We start from the raw sequence: 12,800 nt of genomic DNA, 5'->3' as shown, positions 1-12,800 counted from the left end.
CTGCTATCATTGCTTCCTTTCAATACTGTATTGCAGATTCTATTATAGCTAGTACAATTAGATAAGAAGAAAAGAAAAGATACGGATTGGGAAGGAAACAAAATAGTTATTTTTCTCAGATGATGCGATTGTATATGCTTTTGAGTTTTCTGTGTACACAAATTACTAGAATTACTAAGAGTTCAAATTTTCTGTATATTAAGGTCAGTATACAAAAATCAGTTATATTTCTGTTACTAGCAAGTAACTATTAAAACATAGAATTTTTAAAAAAGATACTAAAGCAGTTAGAAAGTCAGTTCAGTAGATGCTAAGGCAATTAGAAAGTCAGTTGAGTAGCAAAGTGGACAAAAAGACATGAAAGAAGAGAAGAAGAGACATGAAAGAGAAGAAATCTGAATGGCTGGTAAATATATACAAAAAAGTTTAGCTTTATTAGTATCAGGGAAGGCAAACTAAAACCACAGTGAAAGGGTGATACCAGCAAAAGTGGCAGAGGAGGGGCTTCCAGGGGCCATCCTTCTGCAGAAACACCAAAAAATTTGGCAAAACTGTCAGAATCAAGCTTACCAGAACTCTGGAAAGATAGTCAAATGTTTATACCAACCAAACTCTTAGCCAGGAGAAAGGGCGCTGAAACAGGATGGGTGATCTTTGTAGTGTTTTAATTTACCCTAGTCCCACCTCCCTCCTTGGCATGGCTACAGTCTTCAGGATGGCAGCCTGTGTTCTGTTGGGGTACCTGGTTTCAGAAAGAGCAGAGCAGACTATCTTCCTAAGGGATTGTATTTGTCTGTTTTGATCTGACTTGGGGTTTCCCCACAGGACTGCCACCTGGGGCAAAAAAAATGACAATTGGGACAAACAATAGACACGTGGGAAGCCTCAGAAGAAAAGCTGCTGAGTGAGCTTTTTGGGGGGAATAGGGGCTTTGAAAAGCTACTGTGTATGGGGAACCTAGAAGGCCATGTGGATGCTCAGGGCAACATGTATGCTCAGAAAAGACCTGAGAAGACCATTAGCTTTCACCTCTGGCTGGTCTTTAGGCTCAACACAAGGAGGAAGTGAAGGTTAAGGCAGATTTGTAAATGTTATGGCTGATTGTTGAAGGAGTGCCCCAATAGCCAATCAACAAAGACCTAGGAGCATTTTTTTTTTCTTTTCTTTCCTCTTCTCTTCTTTCCCTTTTCCTTCTTTTCTTTTTTTTTTTTTGTTTTTTGTTTTTTGATTTATTTTACACATCCAAAATGTCCAGTTTTCAACAAAAAATTATGAAGCATGCAAAGAAACTAGAAAGTATGCCTCATCACAGGGAAAAAAATTTAACAGAAACTACCCCTGAGGAAGCACAAACATTAGACTTACTAGACAAAAACTTCAAATCAACTTTCTCAAATATGCTCAGAGAACTAAAGGATACCATAGGCAAAGAACTAAAGAAATCCAGGAGAATGATGTTTCAGCAAATAGAGAGTATCAATAAAGGGATAGCAATTTTAAAAAGGAATCAAATAGAAATTTTGGAGCAGAAAATTGTAATAATTGAAATGAAAAATCCACTAGAGGAATTCAACAGATACAGAAGAAAGAATCAGTGAACTCAAGGATAGGTCAGTTGAAATTATACAGTTTGAGGAACACAAATTTAAAAGATTGAAGAAAAACAAATAGAGCGCAAGAGATGTGTGGGACACGACACCATCAAGTGTACCACCAACATATGCATCATGGAAAAGAGAAGGTGAAAGGTACAGAAATGTGTTTGAAGAAATAATTGCCAAAACCATCCAGATTTACCAAAAGATATGAATGTGTACACCCGAGGAGCTCAACTCCAAAAAGGATAAACTCAAAGAAAGGTCCATACCAAAACACATTATATTATAATTAAATTGTCAGAGGCCAAAGATAAAGAATCTTTAAAGCAGCAAGAGAGAAGCAACTTGTAACATCAGGTGATCTTAAATAAGATTACTTTCTGCTGATTTTTCAGCAGAAGCCATGAAGGCTAGAAGGCAGTGGGATGACATATTTTAAAGTACTGAAGAAAAAACCCCCTGCCAACCAAAAATTCTAGATCTGGCAAAACTGTCCTTCAGGAATGAAGGAGGAATTAAGATGTCCCCAGATAAACAATAGCTGAGAAGATTCATTATTAGTAGACCTGATCTAAAAGAAATACTAAAGAGAATCTTTCAGGCTCACCACAGATCTATTAAATTTAGTTTCTGGCATAGAGCCAAAGAATATGCACTTTAATAAACCTTCCTTTTGGTTCTTAACACACCCAAAACAAAAACCCCACACTGAGTTATCATTCTCTATCTACCAGATTATTAAAAACTAAAAAAAAAAAAAGTCCTATGATACAGAGTGCTTGTCAGGATGTAGCATAGTACAGAAAAACTCTTAAACACTCTTGGTGGATGTGTAAATTCGTACAGCCACTTTGGAAAACAATTTGGCATTACCTGGTAGAAGATGTATAGACCGTAAAATAGTTGTACAGATCACAAATAGAGAAATTTTGTACTTTTGCAGCAGAAGACACATACAATAATGTTCATAGTGGCCATTTGTAATAGCAAAAAACTAGAAATGATCCAGATGTTTAATTAGATTCTTTTTTCCTAATATGTGGTTTAATTTTGTTTTTTACTAGCTCTGGGACCATTTGGATCACACAATGTTTTTTCAAGATTTTAGACCATTTCTAAGTAGCAATTCACTGGACCAAGATAATAGAGCCAACGAGAGGGGTCACCAAACCCACACTGACTTCTGGGGACCAAGTCGGCCTCCACGGCTACCAGTTACTCGCAGATACAGATCTAGAGGAAGTACTCGTCCTGATAGATCTCCAGCTATTGAAGGGTGAGTTGTTGTTTTTACGTTCTCTTTAAGGGTAGTTTCAATGAAGGACGTATTAGCATAATCTGATCCTTATGAGAATTCTCATACTTACTACCTTTGTGAACAAGGTGGAGATACATAGGCAGGATGAAAATGAAGCTAAATTGCATATTTGTACTCACATATTATCTAGTCTGTATTCACCTGGATTTTAAACTAAAGGGTGATAAACTAATGTTATAAGTCTCTAGTTAACATTTTTATTAATGTCTCAGATTAATACGTAGATGGTATATGTCTTAGTCCATTTTGTATTGTTGTAACAGAGCACCTGAGACTGGGTGATTTATAAAGATCAAAGATACATTTCTTATAGAGAAACAAAATCTCTAGAGATTTATTTCTTACTTCTTCTGGAGGCTGGGAAGTCCAAGGTTTAGGGGCTCACATTGAGCAAGGGCCTTCTTGTTGCATCATCCAATGATGGAAGGCAGGAGGGCAAGAGAGCACCCATAAGTGAGAAAGAACTCATCCTTTTATCAGGAACCCACCCCCACAATAACAGATCCACTTTATTTATTTTTCCATTGAGGCATTTTATTTGTGAGTATGTATTACATCCCTAGAAAAAGAATCCAAGAATTTTCCATCTTGTGTGTTTTCTTATTGCTTCTTCATAGTCCATGATGCCAGCTGAAATTGTCAGTACAATGAAACCAAACTGGTGGGTTGAGAGCAGATTATTCTGCCATTTTTCTAGATCTTTGAGTTGCACATCAAATCTGGGGCTGATCACTCCACACTCGTTTAACCTGCCTGTGAGGTTCACAACAGTTTTCCCACTTCTGTGATCATCGATGATTTCAAATTCCCCAGTGTATCCATGCTTCATCATCACAGTTAGAAACCGGACAATGACTTTGGAGCATGACCTTATAAGAACCTGGCATTTGCCTCTCTTTTTGGCATTGTTGATGCTCTTAAGAGCTTCAGCCAGGACCACTGTGGCACACCATTATGGCATGCAGACCATTATGGGGGCACAGAAAGATGGCAGGAAGAGGCAACTGATCCATTTTCATGATAAAGGCATTGATCCACTTGTGAAGGCAGAGCCCTCATGACCTAATCATCTCTTAAAGTTCTCTCCTCAACGTTTGGGAATTGAGTTTCCAACACAAGAACTTTGGGGGGCACATTCAAACCATAGCTATATATTTGTCACAATTTTAGAAGATACTAAAAGAGATATGAAACATATTAGATGACATTAGAATTCAAAAAGATTTCAACAGGCTGGAGCAGTGGACTTAATATGAAAATTAATAGGATAAATGTAAAGTCTTAAGACTGCAAAAATAGTCATGCATAGTAACAAATGTTACTGAGTGTCTTTTATGTATGGGGCACTGTAGTAGGCACTGGGAATACAGTGGTGAGCAAAACAGATGGTGGTCCTTGATCTCATGGTTCCCATTTAGTAGGAATAATAAACATTAATTTTTAGTGTTTGTCATATGTGCAGGACTATGCTTTGTGATTTATCTCCTTTATCTTGTTTAATCTGTATGGAGTAATAGGTGCTATTGCTGTTTTCATTTTATATAAAAATAAACTGAGACAAAGAGAAGTAAAGTAACAGCCAGTGGTGGATCCAGGACTTGAACCCAGGGCTATGTGAATCTAGTGCTGTACTGTCTCATATGGCAGTCACTAGCCACATGTGGCTATATCAATTTAAATTAATTAAAAGTTAATAAAACTCAAAATCCAAAATTCCTCAGTCCCACTAGCTACATTTCAAAGGCTCAGTGGCCATGTGTAGCTAATAATTACTATATTTGGCAGCACAGATTATAGAAAATTTCCATCATCTTAGAAAGCTCTATTGGGTAGTGCTGTTCTAAAGTTTACACTTCCCACCCCCACACTTTCTAGATTTTACTATTAACATTTTACTCTACTTGCTTTGTCACATATCCATCTATCTGTTCATTAGTTCATCTTTTGTACATTTCAAAGTTAGTTGCAGACTTTCCTTCTTAGGACAAATGCAGGATCTGGGAAATTAGATTTAATGGGATTGTCTAGGACAAAAATCAATGAAATTTTAGATCGTTTTAATAGCTATGGTGCCCAGAGGCAACTCCATTATATCCTGCGCCAGTTAGACTACATGTAGATTTTCTTTTTCTTTTAATTTCAAAATATTAAGGGGGTACCAATATTTTTCTTAATGTGGATAGCTTTTGTAATGTTTGAGTTAGGGCTATTAGTGTGCCCATCATCTGAATAGTGTTCATTGTACCCATTAGGTAGGTTTTTGCCCCTCCCCTCCTCCTCCTTCCCCCCTGCATGATTTCCAATGACTTTTACTTCCCTCTGTGCCCATGTGTGCCCATCAGTTAGTACCAGTTTATTAGAAAGTACATGTGGTGTTTCTCTGCCTGTTTGAAACCCCATTGTTGAGCTTTTTTCAAGTACAGTTCATCTAAACCTTTACCTCCTGTGCTGTTTATCTTTTTTTTTCCTTCCTACCCACTAAACCACCAATTTTGGATCAATGCTGTGGTCTACTTTTCCTTGTTCCTTTACTAGGATGGTTAAGCACTGCTAAAGGAAAATCACATATATGTGCCCATTGGTGGCCCTGCAGATAGTAAAGTGCATTTAATCTCCATTGGACTGTCAGTGCTTTTGATTTATCTTTTGTTTTGCATTCCCTCAGCAAATATTTTGAGTTTTACCAAATTTCACTCTCCAAATTTCCTATCTAATAGCTGATTCTCAGCTGCTGACTTATATTCTCCATTATGAAAATTCGGACTTTAGGCATGAACTCCCCAAATCCCTGTGCCCAACTTCTCTGTCTCAACATTCATTTCTCTCTCCAGTCTCCCGAGATGAGGTGTCCTTTCTTTTTCTAAAGGCAAACCTGTCAGCACATGTTCCTGACCCATTCCTTACCTATTTCTTCTGGGATTTTGTTTCATCCGTTTTCCTCTTCCTGCTCCCATTTCCCCCTTTATGCCCCTTGACTACCCGTTTACCCTTTAGCTCCATGGTTTTTAATCCTGGCTGTACATTAGTGTCACTGAGGATATTTTTAAAAATACCAGTACCTTGGCCCCACCCCCAGGGATTGTGATTTCATTAGTCTGGGGTGAGTCCAGGTATTGGTATTTTTTAAAAGCTCCTGAGGTTATTCTTATTGTTGCCAGGGTTGAGAATCACTGCTCTAGTTATGCCCGATCTCTTTCTTTTCCTTTTTAATAAAATTTCTTAAGAGGTGTCTACTTTGTGTATTTTTTCATCTTCCATCATTCTTCTACCTGTTGCAGTCTGGCCCTCCTTTCACTGTGGTGACTTTCTAATTGCAGACCCAATGGATAGTTTAAAATCTTTATTATAAAGTCCAATGCACTGAATTCAACTTCTTTTTTTTTTTTTGTTGAGACAGAGTCTTGCCCTATTGCCCGGGCTAGAGTGCCATGGTGCCAGCCTAGGTCACAGCAACCTCAAACTCCTGGGCTCAAGCAATCCTACTGCCTCAGACTTGCGAGTAGCTGGGACTACAGGCATGCGCCACCATGTCCGGCTAATTTTTTATATGTATATTTTTAGTTGTCCAACTAATTTATTTTTATTTTTTTTAGTGGAGATGGAGTCTTGCTCTTGCTCAGGCTGGTCTCGAACTCCTGAGCTCAAATGATCCACCTGCCTCGGCCTCCCAGAGTGCTAGGATTACAGGCGTGAGACACCACGCCCGGCCTGAATTCAACTTTGGTCTTTTTTTTTTTCCTCCTTGAAATTCTCTACTGCTTTGACCTCCATGTCAGCACATTTTCTTCTCTGACTTTTCCTTATGGGTACTTCCTAAATATTGGTTTTCCTAAGATGCTTCCTTCATTCTGCTTTTCCTCTTACTCTATAACAGGGTTTCTCAGCTATTGATATTTTGGGTTAGGTAATTCTTTGTTGTATGGGGTTCTTCTGTTCATTGTAGGATGATTATCATCATCCCTGGCTCTACCCACTACATGCCCATAATACCCCCTGCTCCCACCCCAGTTATGACAACCAGAAATTTCCCCTAGGGCCAAAATTGTCCCTGGTTGGGAACCACTGCTCTGTAAATACTCTCTGGTGATTCTTAAGTCCTATCATGGGTCTCATATAATAATTACCTTATATACTGAAGATGCTTAGATCTGTATTCCTGTTTTGACCTTTCCCCCTAATTTAAGGCTTAAATATACAACTTCTTATTACACATTTCTATCTAGATGTTCCATGGATACTCCAAACTCACCAAGATGGAAACTAAACTTTTTCTTCTAAACTTGATCCTTTTCCTTTATTTTTGATTTCATTGGGGATACCACTCTCTACCCAAGGTAGGAGCCTGGGCATTAACTTCAGATCTTCTCTTTGTCTCACCCACCCCTTTCATATACACACATCCTAATTAGTCATCAAGTCTTTCTGACTTTCATTTCTTATTTCTCAATTCTTGTTTTGTCCAGCCATTTTTCCCATAGTTCAGATCCCCATAATTTCTTGCTTGCCTCATTATTGCATTAGCCTCCTGACGTTTTTTTCCTTCAAGGCTTTTCCATTCTTAAATTTATTCCCATATTAGCTTTGCAGGATTATCTGCCTAAATTTTCAAATCTGTATCACTCCCCTGCTTAAAATACTGTTGTCGTAGGGTCCATAACTTTATATATAAGGCCCTCTATGTTTTATAACCCTTCCATCCTCTGCAGCCTGGTTTCCTGTCACCTCCTGCTTTTCTTTTATTCCACCAATACCAAACTTACAGTTTTCTATGTAAACCATGCTGTCTTGTGTTCTGTACATTTGCTTAATCTCTTTTGTCTGGCAGAAATACCTCTACTGCTTTCTTAACCCAATTAAATCAATACTTCTTTCAGTCAGAAATTCACATATGGTATGAGGCTATGCTTTGTCTTTGCTACATGATGTATGGGGCTATAGCTGTAAGACTTAAAGGCAAGAGCTTGGAATCATCTGTAGGCTCATTTGTTCACATGTCTGGTAGTTAATGCTAGCTTGTGGCTGATTGTGTAGTTTGTGCTGTCCACTGGAAAACTCACAGATGACTTCCCTTAGTTTTTAAGAGTCCATGCTAGGTTTTTCCTTTTTTGCAGAACGTCTGTTAATTTGGACTTGTCTGATTGTTTCTTCACTGGATAAGAGTACCAAATAGATAGTGATGTATCAGTGTATCACAGCAGGTGGCACATGATGTTGGATTGTTCCATCATAGGTAATGATAATTTTTTTCTTATAAAGGTACCCTTTCTTGTTTGTAATTAATGTATAATCTGCAGCGATAACTTAGCAATTGAATAAATATCTGGTATCCTAATAGTTTTTTACCTAATGGTATTAGCATCCATTGATGATCCTTGCCTGAATTATTACTGTAATGGCTATAAAATAGTGATTTTCTATTTCTGTGATTCCTTCTACAGATACTAGGCATTCTTCTATTAAAAAAAAAAAAAGAGTTCTTTTTCCTGCCCTACCTTATCTGTTTGTCTATCTGGTTTTTTATTTATTTTAGCATGGACTCATGGATTTTTTTTTTTTTTGGGCAGGGTCTCACTCTGTTGCCTGGGCTATAGTGCAGTGGCATGATCATAGTTCACTGTAAACCTCAAACTCCTGGGCTCAAGTGATCCTCCTGCTTCAGCCTCCCAAGTAGCTGGTACTACAGACACACGCCACCGTGCCCGGCTAATTTTTTCTATTTTTAGTAGAGATGGGGTCTCGCTCTTGCTCAGACTGGGCTTGAACTCCTGACCTCAAGCAGTCCTCCCACCTCCGTCTACCAGAGTGCTAGGATTACAGCCACCGTGCTGCCTGGCCATTTATCCCATTTTTTTAAGAAAAGCAAAAACTTCTACTGCCCTACCCATACCCTACGTCTTCTACCTCCATACCCACTGCCAAGAAAATTCCATTCACTGGGCATTCATTGTATCACATGTTTCTTACCCCCAGCTGTAAGGGAAAGCTGAGAGAGCATGGATTTAGCTTTTCTATCCTTTACAGTGGGAAGTGACAAGGGAGACTGGTGTCAAGGATAGATTTGGGGTCAGCCAGCTACAGTGTTTGCTAATTAGCTATTTTATCAGCTACTTCAGCTAATAGAATAAATGGCATGCTATTTTAGATCAATTGTAGCATAGAATTAACATATTAACATTTATTTCATATTAAACAATGTTTTAGCAAAATTCTGAAGATTTTTATCTTACTCTCACTTGTAAAATACATTAAGCATGGGAATTCCCCCCAGCCCTTTTTTGTGAGTACCATGAACTGAGTTTAGGTTCCCTAAATCAGTGTTTTCTACATTTCAGTTATTTAAATATTTCTTGATGAATTTTTCCCCCTGTCATCATTATTATTATTTAATGTTTTTTAAAAATAGATCCACCTGTTTTTAACTTTATTTAGACATTGTGAAAGGAAGCTTCGTATTTTTACATGTGCAAACATTATTGACTATATCTTCAATAGCCATTTTTTTCACTCATCTTTCTTGCTAAGTAGAGACCACTTTCTGAAATACGATCAGAAAATGCCAGGTATTATTTTCTGAGGCTCTTTGACATATAGGGCATAGGCATGTGACCCATTTCTCACCAGGTGAGACCTAAAGGGTCCGTTGGAAGGATGTCTGGGAAAATTTTTCCTCTCTTATAAAGGAAATACCCAAGGAGAATCCTAGCTCTTTATTTCCTGTGTGAGGATGTGATGCCTGGAGCTGCTGCAGCCATCTTATAACCATGTATGGGAGACATGGCTGATGTGCTGAGCATGGCAGAGCAGGACAATGGAAAGAGGCATCTTTCATTGAGTTGCCATACCAAACCTGGGACTCTTTACCTCCAGACTATTTGTTAATTAAGGTAAATAAATGTTCTTGCAGTTTAAGCTATTTTTAGTCAGATATCTGTTATTTGCAGCTGAATACATCTTTTAACTCATATTGTTTATACAGATGGAAAAACATTTGCCATTAATAGAAAGTAACCATAAAAATAAGCACATTAAAAATAAAGCAACCTTAGTAACTTTTAAAAACAAAATAAAATTAAAAATAAACATTGATAAAATAAAAATGCCTTAGGTTTCTAAGTAGGCTTCTACCTACTTCTCTGATTTTATTACACACCTCTTCTCCCCTTACTCTCTCCATTCTGTCCTCACTGACCTTTGAGTACCCCTCAATTGCTCTATTCTCTTCAACCACGGGCCTTTTCGCATTTCAGTTTCATCTGCTGGAATGTTCTGCCTCCAGCCCTGCCCTGTGACTCTTTTCCTTAGGTTAACTCAGACCCATCCGTTGGATGTAATTTCAAGTATCACTTCCTTTGGGAAGATTTTCCTGGCATTCTTACTGGGTCCCTGTGTATATCTTCACAGAGCTCTTGTGCTTTTTAGCACTAGCCACGGAAGCAGTTTTATTTTCATGTGACTATTTAATGTCTCTCTTTCCCACTCACAATTTGGACTGTAAGTTCCAAGAAGGCAAGGATCCTTATTTCTCTAAAGCTTAACATAGTAACCTGGCATATCGTACATCCTAAAAGAAACATTTTCCATAATTTTAAAATATGGTAGTGAATTCATGCATTTCCTTTTGAATGTAACTTTCACTATTCTTAATTTTACATTTTGCCACCTAGGCCATATTAAATTGGATTTCACTTACTGCTCAAGTTAACAGTGAAGTGGTAGAGGATAAGCATAAGAGTTATTGTTCATTTGCTCAGGTCATTGAATATTGTGGGGAAGTTTTGAGATTTTGGGTTCTCCAGGCTCTCCAAATCCAGAGTAAATATCATCCTGTTTGTCTCTGACTTTTCACATAAGAAATGTGGCAGGCTTTTGAATTAAAACAAGTGTGTAACCATTGAATTTGTTTTGAAAATATCCCTGTGTATATAAAAATAACTTAATGGTAGTATACCTGCCTTGAAAAACACTGCCCTGACATTCTTATTCTAAGTACCCAGTTAGGAAGACAATAGCAAGCCATTAGAGATATGTAAAAATGTTTTTTAAAGTTTTTGCTGTGTTTATCTGGAAAGTAAAAAATCCAATTGATATACCTGTTTATACCTGTTGTAATTTTTCTAACAGTTCCATGAAGGCAGAAACAATATCTAATTGGATATTTTGAATATTTCATTTTCTTCATGTAACAATGTATCTTGTCCATTTTTCTATGTCATTGCTTTTATATCTGCCAAGTATCTCACATTTGAACACATGAATAGAATTTTGTTTTATGAATACACCATAATTAATTTATATAGTCTCCTAATTATGGACATTGGATATCTTATAGATTCTTTTTTCATCATTATAAACTCTACTGCATTGAACACTTTTGCTTATTTATATATTTTTATATGTCTGTGAAAGTGTATCTGTCCATGTTTTCCATTCTTTTTATACTTCCGTTTGGATATTTTCTATTGATCCATCTTCAGTTTCATTAATCTTCTATGTCTGATCTGCTGCTAAATACATCTAGTGAATTCTTTGTTTCAGATATATTTTTCATTGCCAAAATTTCCATTTGATTGCTTTATGGGTTCAAATTCTTTTATGAAATTCTTCATCTTTTCTCTAACAAATTAATCATAGTTAATTTAAAGCCCTTTTTTGGTAACTGCAATATCTAGATCACTCCAAGGTCTATTTTTGTTGTTTATCTTTTCCTCTTGGTTTTTGGTCATTTGTCCTGTCATTTGGTATGTCCAGTAATTTTTGGCTAAATGTAGGTAATTAGTGTAAAAAATTGTAGAGGCTCTTGACAGTGTTATTTTTTGCTAGAGAGGTTTATTCTTTTCTTGCTAGACATACATAGAATAGTGAATGATCATTTTGATTCTATCAGGGACTGTGCCAAGACAAGATTGGGTTGCAGCCCTGGTAAGGATAGTGTACTTAGGGATCACCCTTGGCTTCCAGAGGTTTCAATTTAGAGCTTGATGTATTTTGTGAGGCCCTTTCTCCAGTAGGTCCTGAACTCTAATCTTGGTCTCATGAGAGTGCTGTAGCACTCTGCTCTATTTTCCAAAGGCTTCCACTTAAGTTTTTTATTTACTGCCCTGTGTAGTCGAAGGTTTGTTAAGCGTTGTGAAGGGAAAACTGCTGTGTGCTTGTGCCACGTGCTGTGTGCCTCTTGAGTCTTTGCCAAAAGACCCAGATTTGCTGTTTTTCTCACAGTGGCCCTCCATTGAATCTTTGTACAGGATTCTCAGCCATCTGCTCTTGCCCAGCACCAATAAATGCAATTGCAGAAACTGGCTGCTGCTTCCAACGTTATTCCCTCTGTAGAGTCTTAACCCCTCTATTTCTCATTGACTGAGTGCAGCTCTCCTTGATCTTCAAACAAATTACCAGAATTTTCTAAATATCTGGATTTTCTGAGTTGTTCTAGATATTAATGCTGGTCTGCTACCAATTGCTTTATCTCACCTGAGAGTGAATGTCTGTAGAACTGTTTCTACATAATGAAATTCTAACAGAGAAAAGTGCTGGGTCAAAGGGCATGACCATTTAAAAATTGATGTTGCTAAATTGCCTTCCTGAAAGGCTATAACTATTATAGTCCCACCAACAGTATTTGAAAGTGTACCCATATATCCTCATCAAACTAGATATTATCAGTCTTTATCTTTGCTAATCTGATAGACAAAAACATGGTAGTTACTTTTGTTTTAATTTATGTCTCTCTGATTTTTCACTTTTAGGTTAAGCTTATTTTCATATAATTATTGGATATTTATATTTTTCTTCCGTGAGTTGTTTATTAATATACTTTGCTCAGTTTTCCTGTTATGGAGTTTTAAAACATTGTTTAAGGGCTCTCTCTATATGTAGTATGGATTTTA

The 12,800-nt window shown here is 37.2% G+C and overlaps 1 protein-coding gene across 1 annotated transcript in view; it reads left to right on the top strand.

Moving 5' to 3' along the window:
• Window positions 1-12,800, top strand: part of RNF115 (ring finger protein 115) — a 75,515-nt gene that overhangs the window by 38,312 nt on the left and 24,403 nt on the right. Inside the window, exon 4 of the mRNA XM_012643453.1 lies at window positions 2,663-2,874. Within this exon, the coding sequence (XP_012498907.1) occupies window positions 2,663-2,874 (212 nt within the window). The remainder of the gene's footprint in view (window positions 1-2,662; window positions 2,875-12,800) is intronic.

The sequence above is a fragment of the Propithecus coquereli genome, unplaced genomic scaffold (genome assembly GCF_000956105.1).
Source record: "Propithecus coquereli isolate 6110/MARCELLA unplaced genomic scaffold, Pcoq_1.0 Scaffold197, whole genome shotgun sequence".
Lineage (NCBI taxonomy): Eukaryota > Metazoa > Chordata > Mammalia > Primates > Indriidae > Propithecus > Propithecus coquereli.
This window is presented reverse-complemented; position numbering and strand designations above follow the sequence as displayed.